This window comes from Belonocnema kinseyi, chromosome 5 (genome assembly GCF_010883055.1).
Source record: "Belonocnema kinseyi isolate 2016_QV_RU_SX_M_011 chromosome 5, B_treatae_v1, whole genome shotgun sequence".
NCBI lineage: Eukaryota > Metazoa > Arthropoda > Insecta > Hymenoptera > Cynipidae > Belonocnema > Belonocnema kinseyi.
In genome coordinates, this window is record NC_046661.1 from 44,395,049 (window position 1) to 44,416,934 (window position 21,886).

Sequence of the window (21,886 nt, forward strand, 5' to 3'; positions counted from 1 at the left end):
TTATATGTGTCCCTGCACCAAGAGTTTCTGCTGAATATAGTTACAAAAATAAATAGGCCGTCGGGAACAATTGTCCAGGGGTGATCCCGAAGGAATTAACCCCCAAGCGGAGGTTTGAAAACCGTGCCGAAAGCTGAATGGCACCTAGGTGAGGTGTCTAGAATGGTGACTCTGGGATACCGGACCACCTCTCAGAGTACGCAGCCTTATCCTTGCATGCGGAGCTCTCCAAGGATGGACGAACCCTTTTCCCTAGCTTCTCGTGGAAACAACAATCACAACACCAAACATAGTTGTATTAAGTGCGGTTTAAAAAAACAGAACGCACAGGGCTCCCGACAATGGGTCGCCCAGCAATGCCGACCACCCTACAGCTGGGGGAGCCAATGGAATTGGATTCAATGCAATTGATTGGAGGAATCTCGGGACCTTTACGTGGATGGAGCGAGTGAATTACGACTTGCTAGAGTGCTAAGATGCAAGTGTGGCCCCTGAACGAGTTTATATGGCACGGCTGCATGCTCTGTGGTGCGAAAAACACCCGGAGCTATCGCATTTTTCGCAGCAACGTCTGCGAAACCATACCGAACTACTGCGAAAAAGGGGCTATGTAAGCGAAACCCCCACTCTACCACAGCTAGAACAAGCCGGCAACAGAGAAAGAGAGGCGACACTAAGACCAACCGCGGGCAGGCATCCAATAGAGGAAGAGCGATGTTTTATGACCCGGAGAGGCATCAACTCCAAGGTTTCTCTCAAGCCTAAAGAGCTGGCTGAAATGGATGACGAGCTTCGCGAACATTTTTCCGAAGAATCCGACTTTTGGGCTATCAATTATTGTGTGTTTAATGCAGCGAGAGCCTTGGCGGATGCGAACCGTAAAACAAAACCAACGGTTGATCATAAGACCAAAAGACGAATGCATCAACTTTCTATAAAGATAGGCTGGGCAAGACAGTCCGCGTCCCCCATTCAGTGTGTAATTGACTACATCATATCTGGTAGGAATCTTGCCGCCAAGTCCGACAATTCGCGCGCGAACTCCGGACCCGTTATCTCACACTTAACAAGTCAAAGCTGCTGAGAGGTGGGTCAAAGAAAATCAGTAGTTTTACTCTGACCCATCTCGACTTTTCCAAGACTCCAGATACTATCGACCACCCGCCCAAAACAAAGGAGGTCGAAGTATTTTGGAGAGAAATCTACGAAGTGCAGCATAGACTGGACGAAGACTCAGAAAATATAAATAGCTTCAAGGAGCTGTGTAATGTCCTCATAACACCTGATGAAGAATGCCCATCCATCACTAACGAGGAGGTGAAAAAAGTATTAAGAGGGATGGAGAACTATTCCGCACCGGGACCAAGTTGTATCAAAACTTTCTGGTGCAAGAAGTTTCTTTCAACCCATCGGCATTTGGCCCGTATTTTCACCTCATATTTAGAGTCAGAAAAGCCGATTCCGGAGTGGTTGGTGGAAGGGCGCACAATACTCCTGCCGACAGCACAGGCCGACAAACTCTAAAGCCAGAGACCAGACCTAATATTTCTGAAGGATTTTGATGCGCTGAATCCGAATCCCAGCTTAAAATTGCTCCTGTACGTCAGGTTTTCAGGATATCTGAACCTAAAAGTGCAAAAACGCGTTTTTAGCTGTTTTTGAGGTTTGTTTTTGAGGTTATGTAACCGAACAAGAAAAATGTCTACCACAAAAGCTAATATGGAATTTGAGAGTACTAATCTTCCCCTTTCAAACGTACTTGGATTTATTAGGACATCTTTTTTTCACCAAAATATTGTAATTAAAAATTTTTTATTTTAGCGTTTTAACCTATTAAGGCTGAGGTGTTCAGATTTACACAATGCTGACGGTACGATATTTTTTCTTCAAAATATTATGGCAGGAGTTTTCGAGGGTGCCCTTTCTATTGCCGGTGTCAGTTTTTTGTTATAACCCCTAGAAGATCCAATATGGCGGCCACAATTTAGGGCTTCAAAAAAGAACAAAGGATACCGCACAAAATACCAACAAAAAAGCGTGCAGTCGTTTGGAACCAAACTTCGCACATTTATAAAACAAAAGAAGACGGGCTGCGCGGAATGCTACTGCGAACTCTGTGTGCCCTCTAATGTTCACATTCGCTATATGTGCGCGCCGTTCTACGTCGCAGACAGTCTTCGATCCCTAGGTGGCTCACTGAGCTGGCGACGCTTTTATGACGTGTTATGCGTGGGTAATGAAATTCGTTTTTTGTTACAAATCTTTCCGTGTTAGAGATCACGTTTGAGTGACGGGCTAATGGTTGGATGCGTAGGTATTAAAATTCTTTTTGTATTTGGAATCTTTCTAGCGGTTACACTTCGTGTCGATCGTGATTTTTGTATATAGTGAGTTTTAGAATTTCCACGTTACTGTTCATTATAAGAAAAAAAAATGAGTTATGGGACTTTAATGAAAATTTTGGATAAACCGTGGGTACCAACCTCAATTTGTCATGCTTGTAAATTCAATTTGTCAAATTGGAGAGATGAAAGTACCAAGACGCAGACTGTTATTCAGCCATCTCTTTGGCGTGTGCCCAACGATCATGATATTGATTGTTACTTTTGCTCACGCAAAACAGGAGGTTTTTCTAAAAAGTATTTAGAGAAGATCATTTGCTCTGATGTAAAAAATGTTACACCAGCCAAGATTGGTATTAGAAATCACTCTGAAAACAAAAGTGACCGCTCAACTCACGAATCATTGAATACTGACGATCCTAATGCAACTGACGATTCTTCTTGGGAAGAATGAGATGATGAAAGTCCTACATTCTTTAACCAAGACGGATTAGACTATTTTATACGTGACCTAGATCTTCCAAAAGCTACAGCTGAGCTTTGCGCTTCAAGACTCAAAGAGAGAAAACTATTGTTACCTAGCACTAGAGTAACTGTTTACAGAAATGAAGAAGAAAAGTTTATCAAGTACTTTTCAATGGACAGTGGGATTGTGTATTGTAATGATATCGAAGGACTCATTAATTTATATAAAATAAACTTATATACGCCAGAGGATTGGCGTCTTTTCATATATTCGTCTACAGAAATTCTGAAAGCAGTACCATTACATAATGGAAATAAGTACGCTGCAATTCCAGTAGGTCACTCAACTACACTGAAAGAATCTTATGATACTTTCCAATTACTCCTGATAAAAATAAAATACAATGTCCATAATTGGCTTATTGTGATGACTTCAAAATGATAAATCTTATAATAGGTTTACAATCAGGAAGCATTAGATACCCTTGTTTTCTTTGCCTTAGGGACAGTCGTGCAAGGGATGAACATTAGATAACGGAGAAATGGCCAGACAGATTAGAGTGGACAGTTGGTCAGTACAATGTTGCTTATGGAAATCTTGTTGGCAGAAAGAAAGTGTTATTGCCACCACTCCATATAAAACTAGGGTTAATGAAGCAATTTGCGAAAACCCTAAACACCGAAGGAGAATGTTTCAATTATATCAGATCTACATTTTCGCATTTAAGTGATGACAAAGTTAAGGAAGGTATTTTTTTTGGCCTGATGTTGTACAGAAATTTGTAGGGAACAATCAAGTTCCAAAGTTTAGAACTATTGTATCTAGTATGTTAAAGAATTTTAAAAGATTAGGTTGTTGGATGAGTATGAAATTACATTATCTAAACTCTCATTTGGATTATTTTCCAGAAAATGTTGGAGCATTCAGTGAAGAAATGGGCGAAGGCTTTCATCAAGACTTTCACCAAAAAGAGGAACATTATCAAGGTCGATGCAATGTAAGAATGATGGCCGACTATTGCTGGCCATTCCAAAGAAATAATAATGACCCTACTAGACATAAACGAAAGTCTCTTGAACGATCGTTTGACATGAAGCGCGAACGTTTCCATAAGAAAACAAGCAGTTAGTTTCACCTTCACTGGACATACAATCGTATAGCGATACAAAGTCTTGCCTTTACTGGCTGGGCAATTCAAAGTCTTTCTTTGATTGGCTGGGCAAACTAAAGTCTTTCCTTGATTGGCTGGGCGATCTAAAGTCTTGCCTAAATTGGCTTTAAAATATTAAGTACTTTCTTGCGTAGCTGGACAATCCCAAGTCTTGCCTTAACTGAATGGGCAATCGTAAGTCTTGCCTTGACTAGCTGGACGATTCAAAGTCTTGCCTTAACTGACTGGGCAATTCAAAGTCTTTCCTTGATTAGCTGAGCAATCTAAAGTCTTGCCTCAACTTGCTGGGCAATCTTAAGTCTTGCCTTTATTGGCGGGGAAATCCAAAAGCTAGCCATAATTGGCTGGGCAATCTAAAGTCTTGCCTTAATTGGCTGAAAAATATTAAGTACTTTCATGCTTAGCTGGACAATCCCAAGTCCAGCCTTAAGTGGCTGGAAAATCCTAAGTAAATTTACAGTATTAAATTAATCATAATAGTAAAATTAGTTTTTTTTTAAAGCACTAACTGTTTTCCATATTCGCTCTTCTAACACTTATAACAAAAAACTGAGCCAATCGAAAAGAAACCCCCGAAAACCCCTTAGATAATATTTTCAAGGGAAAATGGCATACCATCTCGGCGTCCATGGGTTAAGACGCTAAATTAAAAATTTTCATTTTAAGGTTAGCCCACTTTAGTGTGGATTTCAATTACTTCAAGAAATTTAAACGACTACATTCGCTGCTCCCAGGGTTGGGTGGGTTAGCCTGCTTATGATTTGGTAGAAGTGATTTCTGGGTTTAGGCGGATTAGCAGGTAGGTGGGTTAACTCACTTGTGGCATGGAACTTCATTATTCCAAGAAAAATATGCGACTAAACTTATTGTTCCCAGAGTCAGGTGGGTTAGCATGCTTGTGGCTTGTTAGGGGTGGTTTCTACCCCAAGGATAAGGCTTCCGTAGAAATGAAAAGACACGGGTTCCATATTTTCTATTGTTTTATCAATGTGCAAAATTGGATCTTGTAGGGGTTATAACAAAAAGCTGACACCGGTATTAGAAAAGGCACCCTCGAAAACCCCTGAGATAATATTTTGAACAAAAAATATCGTAACGTCAGCAATAGAGAATGCGTTGTATAAATCTGAACATCTCAGCCGTAATGGGTTGAAACGCTAAAATAAAAAATTTCAAATTACAATATTTTGGTTAAAAAGGAAGATGTCCTAATAAACCCAAGTAGGTTTGGAGGGGGAAGATTAGTACTTTCAAATATAATATTAGCTTTGTGGTAGATATTTTTCTTGTGCAGTTACGTAACCTCAAAAACAGCTAAAAACCGCGTTTTTTTGCACATTTAGGTTAGGTTATCTTGAAAACCGGTCGTGCAGGAGCAATTTTGAATTCGGATTCGGATTCGGCGCATTAAAATTCTTCGGAAATGTTTGGTCTGCTTTCTGGCTTTTGACTTTTGTCAAATTTTGTCGTCCTGTGAAATAGGAAACTCAGTTGACCCGAAGAATCACAGGCCAATCACTTATCTAAACACACTGTATAAGATATTCTTAGCTATCCTAAATGATAAGATTGTTCGGGCAATTGACCTTGTGTGGCAATAAATGTATGAACAACGAGACTCAAAGAAAGTCGTGGTGGGATGTCGGGAGAATCTGCTCATAGATAGATGTGTCTGCAAAGATGCAGCATTCTACCAGCGTGACCTATTGATGGCCTGTTTTTATTATCGGAAAGATTTCGATTCGACCTCCCATAGACTTATCATACGTCTTTTGGAAAGCTCAAAGGTTCATCCGCAAATCGCTAGGGGCATAGAGAGATTGATGGCGCTTTGGAAAACCAGATTTACTATCTTATCTGGAAAAAATCGTGTGACAATTAACAAGGTCACCTTCCAGAGAGGTGTCTTTCAGGGCGACACGATGAGCTCACTCCTCTTTCACCTTACATTATTGCCACTATCTCTAGCACTTCGCCATTCCGACGGGTACTTTTGCGGAAAACCTGCAGATCGAAAGTACCAGGTCACTCATGTATTTTACATGGACGATCTTAAGATCTATGCTAAGAACCAAGAGCAACTATGACTATCTCTAGGGATTGTCGAATGATATACTATGAAAATTGGAATAAAATTTGGATTAGACAAATGTGCCAAGGTTTATTTGAGGCGAGGAAAACTTAATGGAATCTCTGAAGATCCTGAGCTCGTCGGTAGAAGCGCTATACGACACCTTTGCATTGGAAAGACTTATACATACCTGGGCGTGCCACAGAGCTGCATTCAGGATGTGACATCTATAAAAGAGACTCTCCGAAGCAGGTACAAACGTATCATCCGGCAGATTAGGTCTTTCGAACTGTCGGCGAGGAAGAAAGTATCTGCAACAAACATGCTTGCTGCCCCGGTAGTACTCTATTCATTTGGAGTAGTTCCATGGACGAAGAACGAGCTCAGATCCCTTGATATCGGGGCCAGAACGGTTATGCACATTAACAAAAGCATGCATCTTAAGTCTTCTGTTCCGCGACTGTACATGTCACGTTGACAAGGTGGTCGTGGAATATTGAGTCTTGAATGTCTTCACAACAGTATTATTCTATTTACAGAACATAGAATCGAAAATGGAAGAGACACACTTCTTAAAATGGTCAGGAAGCACGAAGAAGTGGACAGAGGAGTGTTTCTCTACAAAACAGCGTATGAGGCTGCAGAAACACTCGGACTTAACTTCAGTATTAGGGGTGATAAAAATGCATCATATCTTATCTATCTCGAGTACTCACTCCTGAAAGTCCAGATTAAGAAAGCACCGGAGAAAAACTTTCATGAAAAACTCGTCGATAAGAGGATGCACGGTATCTTCCACAGAAATGTGAAGAATCAGTTAATGTCGTATGAGCTAAAGTTTGCTTTCCTTGAATCGCCCGGATTGAAGTCTGGTACGGAGGGTTTCATTTTGGCATTCCAAGACGGTGTCATTTCCACCTTAACATACCGTCGCTACATTTTGACCCAAGACATTCCCGATGATAGCTGCAGGGCGTGCCATGCACACCTCGAATATTTAGCTCACATACTATCTAGTTGTCCAGATCATGCGGGAACGACCTGCATCCAAAGGCACAATGCGGCGCAAAGTGTGCTTTATTACCATCTCTGTCACTCTTACGGCATTAACCTTAATATCGCTCCTCTAAATGCTCCTAGGAAAATCGAGTCAATTGTCGAGAATGGGAAGTGCCGAATATACTGGAACAGCTGACAAACACATCATAGCCATGGAGAATGAAAAGAAAGAGAGGTATAGAGACCTTATAAGAGGGTTGCAACGATTGTAGCCGGAATATTCTGTTAAACTAATCGTCCTTATCATTGGCGCTCTTGGAGGTGCCAAGCTTTCACTCGTTAATATCCTGAAAAGCATTCCTGCATGTCAACAATATGCTAAAATACTTGCGGGAAAAATGCAGAAGGCGGTAGTCCTTGGATCACTCCGTGTTCTCAGGGTGCACGAAACTTTTGCCGGATCATCGTATTGATTCCGTTACAGACTGTAACCGCCTATCTCGAGGTCGTGAGACATGGTTGAGGCTGAAATTTTACCCCGATTTCGCTGAGAGCGGGTGAAATTTTTGAGATTAGCACCCGCTCCCGGCGAAATCCTGCGGCTTTCCTTATGACATTTTTTTAACATATATATATATATATATATAATATATTTTAATCTATAATCCCAAATATCTTCTAAAATACTTTATCTACGCACAAGTGGTTCGGATTTGAAAAGAGCGGAAAACTTCACGTCAATAATGACCTGTGCAAGAATGGTTTTTGTGACCTTGGAAAGTTCAAAAATTAAGGTCAAATGTCTACGAAACGAGCAGTCTCGGGTTGTTAATTAATGTGAGTTCCCTTGCCTCTCATCATTGCTACCAGTGTTACAATCAGCCACGAAGTAACTGTTCGAAGTGCTCTCCATTAGCTTGAAGACACAAACTTAGACCTCTTTCAAAAACGTCCATAGTTTTCAGCAAAGTTTCCATCGCGAGGCATTTGTTTCCCTGACATTAATGCTTCTTTTCGGCCTCACTAGTATTTCGTGTTGAGCTTTTTTGTTCATTGAAATAATAATCTTGTTCGGAGTTTAATGCAGGAAAAAGGTATTATTTCAAAACTCTAAATGCTCCCGATTTCATATTCGTAATTTGAATAATTAAAAGTTTTTTAAAAATTAGATATTTTGTCAATTTTTTTATATTTTTATAGTTTCCGAAGAAATCTCGCAATATGGCTAATTACTTACCTACTGGAATCGTTGATATGATACTAATTTCAGGGGAATGTCACGTCAACTACGGCGCTACATCAAAAATTTACGTTGAACGGTTTCCAGACAGAAGACATCCTACTAATTTAATAATAAGTACGTTGACTGATAGAGCTCGCAATGGGAATCTTGTTCGTGAAAGCCGACAACATGAGTAAAACGAAATGATTGTTACTGTCTGGCTATGTCACGGGTGGGGGGGGGGGGGGGGGGGGGGGGGGGGGGGGTGCGATGACAATCCACAGCCTGAAGTCTACAAAAAAAATTCATCTGGGCACAGAATTCAATGTAAGAAAAATCGTCTTGTCCTTCAAGTGACCTTGAAAATTGACATGAAGTTCATGATGGTCAAGGCCATATACACCTTAACATTTCATCGACTTTTGTGAAGCATCTTAAACGTTTGTTTACCCCAAAAACCAAAACAATTCAGAAAAAGGGCATCTGGTCTTTTCTCAGACACTTTACCTTAACTGTTTACCTTTCCAAGGTCACAAAAATCATTTTCCGATAGGTCATTTTTTACTTGGAATTTCCCACTCTTTTTAAATCCGCAGTAAAAAACATGGGTTCTTATATAAGAAAAGAGACTTACCTCCATTTGACCTTGGAAATTGACATTAATGTTAAAATTAATGAGACATTATAATTTCCCCCTCGGTCCTGGTCAACCTTTGTCCTAATCATTTCATCGTAGATAAAGTATTTTAGAAGATATTTTTTGGAATATGGATTGAGATGGGTCACCGAGTATATCTGCCGCAGATCTACAATGGTGGCGAAACGACGACCAGCCCCCCCCCCCTCCCTCCAAGATGTTATAACTTACGTAAAATTGTGTTCGCGTTGGAGGATTTTTGGACGGAAGAAAAATCGCGTGTTCATAGGAACGAACTACTTATCTAACTACAAGTTAGATCCAATGTAGTCTTCAAAGTAGTTGGTAGCGATAATATGTTTTAACATGAACCCATTGCATGGTCTAGAAATAAGTTGTTAACCAAGTGGTAGACTAACATCAAGCCGATGCATACTCTCAAAAGAAGTCTCTGAGCCAGAAAACGATTAGATTTAAATAAAAGAAAGTTTTTTAATTCCTAGAAATTTTTTCTTTGACCCGCACATGTCAAAGAAATGTTTCTTTGATTCGAAGAAGCAGTTTTCTGGGTTCTTGATTTATCCTGATTATTCAATATATTATCATTTGCATCCAGCTGAAGCGAGAGTACTCGTGACGCACTAAGACTTATTGAAAACTGGAAATAACCAAGGTACTACGCAATAGAATTCAGAGATACCTACTGATTAGCCTAAAAAGTAAAGATGAAATGCATTACATTAACAAACAATCGAAAATTCGACGCTGTTATGTGTCCCCGCAGATTAGACAAAGGTGGCATGTCGTTCCTCGTCATGTAATTATGGCGAGTGTGCTATCTTGGATTTTGTGTTTTTCTTGATTGGCCGGCGTATTTTGCATTTCTCGACAAAAAGGGTGAGGAACAAATTTTTAGAAAATTGAATTCTCCACAATCTTTATTCAAACAATATAGCTAAAAATACATTATTTACTAATAATAAGCAAAAACTAGGCAAAATTAGGAAAGTGGTGCAGTTTTTTTTCCATTTTTTGCACTATTTCTATTGAAAATAAGTGGCACATTTAAATGGCAAAGTTACAGGGCACTCAATTCCTCACAGCTTTTATAGTAACGAGTTTTTCGTGCGACATGTAGATCGCTGCCTGGAATGCGTTCGACTTTGCAGTGTGGAAGAATTGGTGCGTTGGCCGGGAAAATTGAAAAAATTAACAGGAAAAAACCGGTAAATGGCCAGAAATTTGAAGCCGCCTGCTGAATTGACACCATGGTTTAAAGACAAGTAAATATATTGAAAATCAATAGAATTCTATGTTTCTTTTTTGGCTGCGTCTAAACGTTCGGCAAGTCCGCACGTTTATATAGTGGAGGGAGGATCTGGAAAAGGGAAGGGATCGGTGCGGACTTGCCGGACGTTTAGATACTCCGTTGTTTTTTTTTAATACTTTTAAGGTGTTTCAGGCTGTTCATTATTTTCTTGGGATATGAATATGGGCTCTCACAGAGCCTGCAAATTATTCAAGAATTATTATATTTTGTATTTTAATCAAAAAGAAGAATAAAAAACAATGGTTAGTTATTGATTAATTGTTATTTATAAAAAATGTTTGCTAAAAGAAAAGAAAGAAAAGAGCTAAAAAACTAAAAAAAACGCGCCGAAAACTCTGGTGTGGAAATGAGTTATAACTCGCATTGGCCGTCCCGTTGCACAGTGGTCTGGAATAGGAATTTACTCTTCATAATCGCCCACAGGTCGTATTTCTTAACCGATTTAAAACTTTTTTTTAAATTCTCAGCAATTAATTTTTAAGAGAATTGTGGTTTGCTTTTTAAAATTTTTTTTTTAACAAAGCAACAATATATAAACAAATATAGTGACAAAATTGACCATTTTAGCTTTCTGAATTTTTATCTCAAGAAAAAATACAAATCGAAACTCACTATCAGTCGGAATTATTTCACATGCATTCATAAATTATTATATATATTATTATATACATTATTATAAACAATTTTTATAAATAAATTCTTCTTAGTTTTTTTATCATAGAAAAAATCGTTCATTTTACGCTAGTTGTTAATATTTTTCATGAGAGTCATAATTTATAACAAAAAAATTAGCATGAGTTAACAACTATTGTTTTTATAAACATTTCTATGAACAAATTCTTTATAAACGAGTTTTTCTCATAGCTGAATTGATTTTTCGGAAGAAAAGTGATTCACAATTGTCTTTAAAGCCATTTATATACTTTAAGCTTTATCAAGCATAAACAATATAGATTTTTTATAACAATTTAATTAAACAAGTCTCCTAATCGGCCGTTTCCTTTTAGAAAAAAATGTTTTTTTCTTCAATAACACAGCCACACAAAAAAAGTGTGCGGATCTGGTAACAAGACACACGTATTCCTATGCACTTTGGGGCGCTGAATTCAAATTCGGTATCAAAAATCACCCATGATCTCATGGTTGAGCCATAACCTCAAAAAATGACGAAAAATCATGCACTGAGGCAAATAAATTTCAAAATAATGCCAGTGATGCAAATTTTCACTTCAAAAACATGTCGACAACTGTGACGGATCAACCCTTGCCTGATATCAACTTATTTAACATAACTTTACCCAACAGAACCTGACCTCACCTAACCTGAATTAACAGAAATTTACTGAACTACACGTAATGCTCTGAAAGCATATTTTCCCAGTAGCAAATGTGTGCTACATCGAATGGGTCAACTCGAGCCTAACCTAGCCTAACCTTACCTAACCTAACCTCACGAAACACAATTAAACTGATTGTGTTGTCCCGTTGTGTTTGCGGTACCGTTTCATTCAGCTTCGGCTTAACGCAACACAACTTAAGTGTTCCCGTTGTAACACAATAAAATTCATTTCATTGTACTGCAGGTGGTTAAAAATTTAGACGCACATTACTTATTTGAAGAAACTTAGAACTACAAGTAGAATTGACCCCATTTCAATTAACCTGACAATGTTTGTATCAATTAAAATGTAGAACTGTAACTTAAACATGCAAATGAATAAGAGTTTTATTCAAAATTTTTTTCTCTCTGCTTTTCTTAAACTTAAGGGATATATTTATACTATCTTTCGTGTTCACATTTTATCTTGTTTTTTATCGTAATCAAATTGATTTATAGACCTACTTCAGTCTATTTTCTGCCTGATATAACGTGTCCTTTTTTCTTCATTTGTAGGTTAAGATCGAGTTAACCTATTAAATATAGCACACATTTAAGACTGAGAACCGTACGCTTACATAGCTACATGTGTGGTTGAATTTCATTCGTCTAGGTTAGGTTAGGTCAGGTTTTGTTAGGTTAGGATAGGTTAAACCTCTATGTAGGTTAAGCCGAAGCTAAATGAAACGGTACCGCAAACGCAACGGGACAACACAATGTGTTGTCTTTCAGTGACATGTTGTCTTTCAGTGCATGACTTTTTGTCATTTTTTGAGGTTATGGCTCAACCATGACGTGATGGGTGATTTTTGATACCGAATTTAAATTCAGCGCCCCAAAATCCATAGGAATACGTGTGTCTTGTTACCAGATCCGCACACTTTTTTTGTGTGGCTGTGTAATTATTAGAGTGACATTTATTGTGGTGACTAACCAACGAAATTAAATAAAGAATAATTTATATGATTGTTATAAACAATTTTTTTAACAAAACTATAATTTAATTTTTTGACATGCAAACAGGACTGTTTTCCACTGAAATTATCCGACAATAAACTAACAGTGATTCCAAAATTGGATATAGGACATTAAATAATAATTTGCGTTATTGTTAATAACAATTTTAAAACAATGCGTGACAATCTGCGGTTTGTCGTAGAAAAAGGTTATTTTTTCTTCAATCATTTTTTTGATAATCTTATTTGTGTTATTGAATCAATGAAAAAATTTATAGTTATAATAATAATGAGAAGATTATAAAAAACATAAAATAAATAAATTACGATTCATACAGCGTTATTGCACCTTATTTTCTCTTGTACCTCATTTATTTTTCAGGAAGTTGCATAAAACAAATGAAAGATAGGTGACTTCTAAAAACGCAAGTACAGCGTTATTGCTATGGACAGTTTGCTAGAGAAATTGTTATTAACAATTACGCAAATTATTATTAAATGTCCCATATCCAAATTTGGAATCACTGTTAGTTTATTGTCGGATAATTTCAGTGGAAAACCGTCCTTCATGCATGTAAAAAAATAAATCATAGTTTTGTCAAAAAAATTTTTAATAACAATCATATAAATTATTCTTTATTCAATTTTGTTGGTTAGTCACTGCAATAAATGTAACTCTAATAACTATTGAAGAAAAAAACATTTTTTTCTACAAGGAAACGGCCGATTAGAAGACTTGTTTAACTAAATTGTTATAAACAATCTATATTGTTTATGTTTGATTTAGCTTAAAGTATATAAATGGCTTTAAAGACAATTGTGAATCACTTTTGTACAGAAAAATCAATTCAGCTATGAGAAAAACTCGTTTATAAAGAATTTGTTTATAGAAATTGTTTATAATGATTAAGTTGAATATTAATAAAATTAATTATGTTCTATGAATGCATGTGCAAAAATTCTGGCTGATAGTGAGTTTCTATCTGTATTTTTTTTGAGATAAAAAGTCAAAAAGCTAAAATGGTCAATTTTGTCACTATATTTGTTTATATATTGTTGCTTTGTGAAAAAAAAAATTTAAAAAGCAAACCACAATTCTCTCAATAATTAATTGCGGAGCATTTCTAAAAAAAACTTTTAAATCGGTTAAGAAATACGACCTCTGGGCCATTATGAACAGTAAATTTCTATTCCAGATCACTGTACGTTGCGTCGAACGCGTATGCCTTTCCTCGGCACCGTTGTGTTGAGCGCGTTCCCGGCCGCGATCTACATGTCGCACGAAAAACTTGTTTCTAGAAAAGCTGTGTGGAATTGCGTCCGCTACAACTTTGCCATTTTAATATGCCCCTTATTTTCAATAAAAATGGTGCAAAAAATGAAACAACTGCGCCACTTCCCTAATTTTGCCTAGTTTTTGCTTATTATTATTAATAAAGAATTTATTTTCAGCAATATTGTTTAAATAAAGATGTAGAGAATTCAATTTTCTACAAATTTCTCCCTCATCTTTATTTTCGAAAAATGCAAAATACGCGGGCAAATCGAGAAAAACCCAAAATCCAAGATGGCGTGCACTCGCCATAATTACATGAGGAGAAACGCCATGACATCTTCTTCTACTCCGCGGGGGACACTTAACTGCGTCGCAATTTTGTTTCTGTCGGTTCATGTAATGCATTTAGGGTGACCAGCTGGCTGAAGTGGAAAAACGGACATCTCTCCCGCCATCTCCCACCCCCACCTTCACTCCGCCATGTATTCAAGTACACAGCAGGACGATGTGAAGTCGGACTGACAAGGAGATACCTTCTTCTTCGTCAGTCCTACGTCGGATTGTGTAACTGTTCCGTTTTATCTCATGCTTTAAATATTTGTTGTGTAAAGATGTTTTACAATTTGTTGTGGTAAGAAAAGCTTGCAACACGTTCTTCTAAAAATTTCTTAAATTTAAATAATAATTTCACGTAGGAATTGGGAACTACCTTAAAAGCTGATAAAGTTGAGAAAATAAGATGATATATAGGTTTTGGATTGAAATAATACTCTATTATATTCTTTGCAGAACTTCAAGATTTTATATTGCAAGATAACAGATTAAGCAATATAATTACAAATCACCGAGGAGATTACACTACAACTGAAAAGTATCAATTTTGAAATGTGTTAAAAAATGGTACTTTCACCTGAAGTAGAACAAAATTTATGCGTATTTGTCAGTACTCCCGATTTTTTTCAACAAAGCAGTGTTCTTTTTCAAACATGCTCGGAACTGTTGACAGGAATATTTTTTGAAATTGAATCCAACAAAGATTAAACTTTTCAAGTTTTCGAGAACAAAATTGTTTCGTTCGTCGCTCCATTAAATGTTAACAAGTGAAAAAACTCGTTCGCCTTTCACGTTATGACAGGGAATTGCGAAGAAATATTGAGCAATTTTCAGTATTTCAGAAAATGGTTCAAGACAATTGTTAGCAGTAAGAAAATCACAGACTTTTTCACTGCTACTTGTTTTGAAAAAATCATCTCTTGCTTCTTTTTCTTGCTTTTCTTTTTCATTCAAAAATTTTTTCAAATTAACAAACTGGTCGAACAGTTTTGAATCAACAGATTCATACCTCAACTCTTTTCTTGGCTTGAAATTCAGCCATTCGAAGTCTTCCAAATGACGCAATGACTGGTTCCACTTCAGCAAATAATTACAAGATCTTTCATGCACTACAAGCATGGATTCTGTGAATTTTTCACACTCAATTTCTCTGCCTTCATTTGTCAGCTTCTGCAATTTCTGCTTGACTGCGAATGGTATGAAATTCAAATTAAGTCTTCCAGTCAAAGTCTCCGATACTTCGTGAATTATACTCAAAACTTCTAGAACAGAATTGTTTTCGCGTTCGATGCTTTTGGTGTTAGTGTGAAAAACAGTCATAAGTTAACTGATGAACAGCAATTGCGATTTCGCAAAATCATCTTGGAAAAACCTCTCTAAAATAATTGGTGGATGTTCAGTGGATAAAAAAATGATTTCAGAGCTGGAAACATTTGGAGAATTCGATCGACGCTTGGCATGAGGGTTGGCCATCGTGTTTTGCCGTGAGATAGCAATTGCCTGTACTCTACTTCACCGAAATCGCAAAAATTCTTTAATTTATTTGTCCGAACGGTGTAAATCGAGAAGTGATTGAAAATTTTCATCACAATAGACTCAATGTCGAAAGAGCCAAACCGATCTATACCATGGTGAGCTGAATTTTTCATGACATGGCCTGAACACCCAATGCCAATGATATTTTCGTGGATTTCACGCCTTAAATAAATCAAGATGTTTTCTCCTTCGTTGCGATTCAGCCCACCAAAGTTTGTATTGATATTATCGCCTCGGAACACGACCATTTTCTCAAACCATGTTTATCCAGTTCACTTTTTATCATGTTGGCAATAGTTTGAGCTTTTTCATCAATCGTTTCTTTATCATTTAACAATTTTCCTACTATCCCTCTCTGAGCAGGATCAAAATATTGGACTATTAATAAGATAATTTTCAACTTACCATGATTACTCGAATCAGTGCCTATACTAAAGAAAGGTGTTTTTTTAACTTGTACTTACACATTGGTCATCTTAATGACTGCATTCACACTCAATCAACAAAAATATTTAGTTCAAGATTTAAAAGAATTGGCATTAAATTGTATATATGTGTATATACAATTTAATTATTATTATGTATATTATTATGTATATATGTATATTATTATTATATATTATTATTATTATTATTATTATTATTACGTATATTAAATTTCATATATCGCCTATTGATCATTCATTACAAAAGATAAATATTTCCACTCTACACAAATTAAAAAGAATTTTGGCAGTCAGTAATTTTTCATTCTAGATACAATAAAACTATTCTATAGCGCGTATTTTGGGTCAGACAATGGGTGGGAACTAACTCATCATAGGCCACTTTGCTTTTGTTTATTCACGCCTGAGTCACAACCGCAGACGCCGCGTAACTTCTGTTACACCTACTTGCGGTGCGGCGTCGATTCTCGGAAAGGCTATAGAAGAGAGGGCTATTGAAGGGTCTCACAGTAATAGAAAATCAAGTTTTTTCTAAATAAACCTAAACGTCACTGATCTTTACCTGTAAAAGGCCAAATAAGAAAACGTTTACGTAATCTAACCCCCAAGCACCTGTTCTCACGTTAAAATTCTAACATTCACAGTGAGTTTTGGAAAAAATTTCAGCCGTACGTTGTGCATTGATTATAAATAAGTGTTCCGTCGACGAATTTTAGGTTATTAGTTTATTTTTTAATATTTTAGAGGATTTGAAGGGATCAAATAACTTGGTGTTTTCACGCACTCTGTTTTATATATGTTTTATAAACATATATATTAATTTTACAACATGATGGTATATTAAAAATAATGTGCGGCATATGTAAATGGCTTCACTCGCATGTATTTTAAATTTCCATCACATTTTTTAACAGTGTAGAGTATTACAGTTAATTTCCTTGCACCATGATTTTGTTGAGAAAATAATTTTTTCCAAGGCACAGTAGCACTTTTCAATGGTTTGGTTATTTTTTTACTAAACAATAAAAATTGAGAATTTATGAAACATTCCCTTAGAGAAATATTACTATTAACGTGTCTATCACTTGATTTAAGGGCAAACATAATTTCTTTCCGTGAGAAAATGTTTACCGTTTTAATTTATTTATTATATTTGCCAGAGAATAAGAATAGCCAAATGTATAAAAAAGTAATAGAAACTTGGTTACAAAATCAGTAATTTTATGTTAAAATAAACTTATTTCCTCATGAATATTAGGTTCAATCTTGAACTAAAAATTTGTTTTTTGAGTGTAATTGCATTAATTATGATGCGGAACGAGTTTTTAAGTCTTAGCTTATTAAGAGATAAAAAGATATGCCCAGTGGGCACACAAGTCCTAATCTTGTCGTATATACGTCTTTCGGCGGACGTCTGAAGGACGTGCTGCGGACCTTTTAAAGACAGGAAAAGATCCAAAGGATGTCTTACAGGCGTCATATCATATGACATAGAGGTACATTCTAAGGAAGTATTTAGGACGTCCCGGTGCCCACTGGGTGGCTGTTAAAATCGACGAGTTTGTCATTGTTTTTTTTTTTAAGTCATGAATAATACATAATCAAATTTAAATATACGGCCTCAAGTTCTTTTAAAACGTATCAAAAAATTTTTAACCGAGAATTATTCTAATAGGGCAAACAGAGGTATTACTGGCACCTTAATAAAAAGTTTAAGAAAAGGAGAATATTAATGTATATGCTTATTTTTTGGTAATGTAGATGAATTCATCTGAAAGGGCGGATGTTTTCTGTTTTCAAACAGTACCTAGTATTATAATTATTATTTGCCAAACTATTGTTATATTTTTATATACAGAACAACATTTTGTATAATTATGGGTATTTTGAAAAGAAAAAACAAAACTTTTTGTTGAGAAGGAAAACCTTCGATATTGTGTGGCTATGTTCATTTGATCAGTTCGCAAATTTGTCAAACTCATTCTGGGATGTCGGAGATTGATTTTTAAGGTTCGACAATCCATAATCAATTGAAAAGGTTGAACATTAAAGATTCTTAGAAGGCCATGTCCTAGGAATGAAGGAAGCAAATAGCAATAATAACAACATAGATATCAATAAAAAATGCGTATAATTCCCTAAAAACTTCTTCTGTTACGTGTCGTTCACTGGGACATACATACGTATGTCGTTCACTGGGACATGCATCCGTATGTCGTTTACTGGTTTTGAAGGTACAATAAAAATATTTAAAATATATTATATCTTCTCAAATGTGCGACTCGTATTTATTTAATTATAGTGCAAAACATAATCATCTAACCTCTGAAAGTACTACAAAATAAGAAATACCTTTTCTTCTAACTTTCAGAGGACTTTCAAATTAACGACATGACTCATGTTTATAGTGTCAACATGTTCTTCTGTACGTGGCAACAAACATTTTATTTAATGAATATAAAGTCAGTAATTTTGTACTGCATAATCATTGAAATACATATTACATCGATGATAGAATATTTATGCATGTCCAAGTATCTATTTTATATCTCTGGAATTTTATTAAAAGCATTTTCATTGGAACAGTGTCATTCAATAGAAGGGTGTCGGCAAAACCTCTGTTAGGGTCTAAACTTCAATAAAATCGCTGCGTATTTAGAGTCTACTTAACACTTCCAGCGCCAACTAAGGTAGGAGTTACAAGTTCAAAGTAGGGCCTACATTTTGACTCGGGTAATTAGTCCGAAAAAGTTCCGCCGAGCAAGCGTCCCATTAGTCACGATTGCCGTCGATGCATTTCAGTATTCTTTATTTAATTCCTCAAAAACAAAAACAAAACGACATTTTGTTCTTCAAGTTTTCAAAAGAGAAAATCTTGATCCTTATTTTGAGACAAAAAAAAAAGATATGTTGGAAATTAAAAAAAGACTCAAAAACATTTTTCATTTTGAAAAAGGGGTTAAATTTTCAAATAAAAAAATGGTTTTAACCATTCGATTGATCATGAAAAGATATAACAAAAACATACAGAACACAATTTTGTTTCATCCATACCAAAGCAGTTTAGTACATTCGAAACAAGCACTACCAGCAAAAAACCCGAAAATTCCCCTTTCCCCACCTCGGTCAATTTTTAATTAATCGAAAAAATTCCTGTCCTATAAAGTACTACTTGGTAGGACTACTCTTTGTCCAAGCTAAGAGTTTAATCACAGAAAGTAATTTTTCAGGGTGGGTACACTTGAGAAATAATGCCCTTTATAAAGAAATAATTTTTATTTTTCTTTCGTAGTGATGCTTTTGTTTTACCATTGTGAATTGACCCTTTTTACTGACGTCCTTTCATTTGTAAAAGATTAACAGTGTTATTTCACTACATCCGTTACAATTTTAAAGTGAAATTCGTGTAAGTTGAATAATATGCAAGAACAATATTACAAGTTATCGAGCGATTTTATTTTTACCTAAACTTTATTATTAAAAAATGTTAAATTAATATCCTTAATACACGATCTTTTCTAATATAAAGGTTTTTTTTCAGTTGAATGTTTATAGTCGCATCAACTGCCAGGATCATGATCGACTCTACTGTAGGGTTAATTATAAACTATAGGGAATCTGTGGGGTAGTACACCAAGGGACAGAAGAGAAGCTTTCAGAATGCAAGTTCAGCCTTCGCTTCCTGTTTTGGGAATAGAACCCGCGCCAGCGTGGCTACTAAGGAACATAGGACAATCATTATACCTTCTAAGCCACGATGACTCCCTTAATATAAAGTGTTGACACTCCAAACTCAATCATTTGTAACTAAAAGCATTTTTTAATTATCAAAATTCAAAATAGTTCATCTTCTTTGGGTCTAATTTTAGATCTTTGATTAATGCACGTCGAAATGAGATATCCTTTATAATTAAATAACATTATATTAAAAACATTCAAAATTTAAGAATTTAGAAATAAAATATAGCATTCTAAAAATGAAATATTTCATTTTGAAGAATTCTCTGCACTTCCTGATTTTAAAATATTATATTGTTCTAAATTGGATACAATGAAGAATCTTAAATTGAAAACTCTAAAAATTCGTTCTTTAAAGTGTAAATCTTGAAAATAACAGGACATTGTTTCAATTGAAGATTCTAGTTGGACCGAAAATATTAGGCAAATAAAGTAATCAACATTTAAATTAAAATTCCAAGTTTAAATCTTCGGTCATACGATTATTTATTACTAAAATTTGGTTTATAACAACGTTTCGGCCACTTTGCTGTACCTTCTTCAGGTTAACAAATTTTTGTTCTAAAATTAATAATATAAAAGTAAATAATAAAATTATCAACGGATAGCAGACGCCAGCATTTGAACGGTTATAATTGTTTTCCCCGATACCATGCATGACGAAAGTTGACAGCTAGCCTGGTGGTTGATAACAAATATAGTTGCAAGACACACACAGGGCATGCCAATTTTGTCTGCATTTTTCTCCATTTCGAAACGTATTTCGCAAAATTTAGGGTCCCCATCATCAAGAAGTGGCCCTTTAAAAACCTGATATATCTCGAGAATTCTTCTATTATGTTAGAATTGTGAGTAAATAAATAAATTTTCAAACGATTCTAACCGTTCAAATACTGTCGTCTGCTATCCGCTGATTTCCATCTTTCGCAAAATTCATATTTGTCGCAAAAACAATGAGATTCTCGACAAATTTTTTGATTTTTCAACATTTCATTGATCCGAGGATCTCGCAAAGCCCCGGATATTCATCAAGCTTTCTTTCTTTCTTTCGCAAATCTTTTGGAAAAAATAGATATTAATAAATACAAATTTAAAAGTCAGAATTCAAGTAATAGAAAATTTTTTAACATTGTACTTACAGTTTAGTCATGATAAAATTTGTTGACGTTTTTAATCCATGTTTGTGTCAGTGTTTAATTTTTCCATTTTCCAATCGAAAAATATTATTTTCTAATCACTATTAATCGAAAAATATTTTTTTTCTCTAGTCGTACTTAAATAATATCTAGATTATTAAAAAATAGTGCAATGTTTTTTGCATTTAATTAAATATACCACATTCGATAAATGCTCTTTCAAATCAGAGTCTTTTATATTCTGAAAAGTGTTTCCTAATGTATGATTATTGTGAATAATTAAAGATAATGCTCGTGATCTAAGGCACAAAACTAACTGAGAGGTGAAAGAGGTCAAGTTTGCGAATCTCGTGACTTCAATAAGCAAGACACTTGTATTAATATCACATAGAAAATTGTAGCAGCTGTAAAATTCAAATTAAACTGCATCAGAAATAATACAAGAATCAAATAATATCAAGTTAGAGAGTTCGTTGAATTATTAACAAATATAATTCCTTTAATAATTAAGCTTCAAAATAGTTCTACGAATTTGGATAATTCAGGAAAATCGCATGCATAGAGTTTGTAAGCTTGAAAACATTTACGTACCCAAAAGTAGAACCGAAAAGGTAAAAATATTTTTTAAGTCTTTCATTTTTTCTATTAAAACTTTCACATGAAAAATAAAGCTTCTGTGTCAACTGTCACTCTGATACTACCAGAGAGATAATCCAATCAAAGGAAAGGGGCTAAAGATTTATCATATAGACTTTGCAGCGCTATGAAATTAATTCTTCTTATAATTTCACAATTTAAAACTCTATCTTGACAGATAACATTGACAAATATGTATCTTTTTCTTACTAT

The 21,886-nt window shown here is 35.5% G+C and overlaps 1 protein-coding gene across 1 annotated transcript in view; it reads right to left on the reverse strand.

Moving 5' to 3' along the window:
• The window catches only part of LOC117172770, a 54,145-nt gene extending 32,403 nt beyond the window's left edge, over positions 1-21,742 (reverse strand). Inside the window, exon 1 of the mRNA XM_033360978.1 lies at positions 21,629-21,742. Coding sequence (XP_033216869.1) covers positions 21,629-21,674 — 46 coding nt within the window. The 5' untranslated portion in view covers positions 21,675-21,742. The remainder of the gene's footprint in view (positions 1-21,628) is intronic.
• Positions 21,743-21,886: the final 144 nt, after the last annotated feature.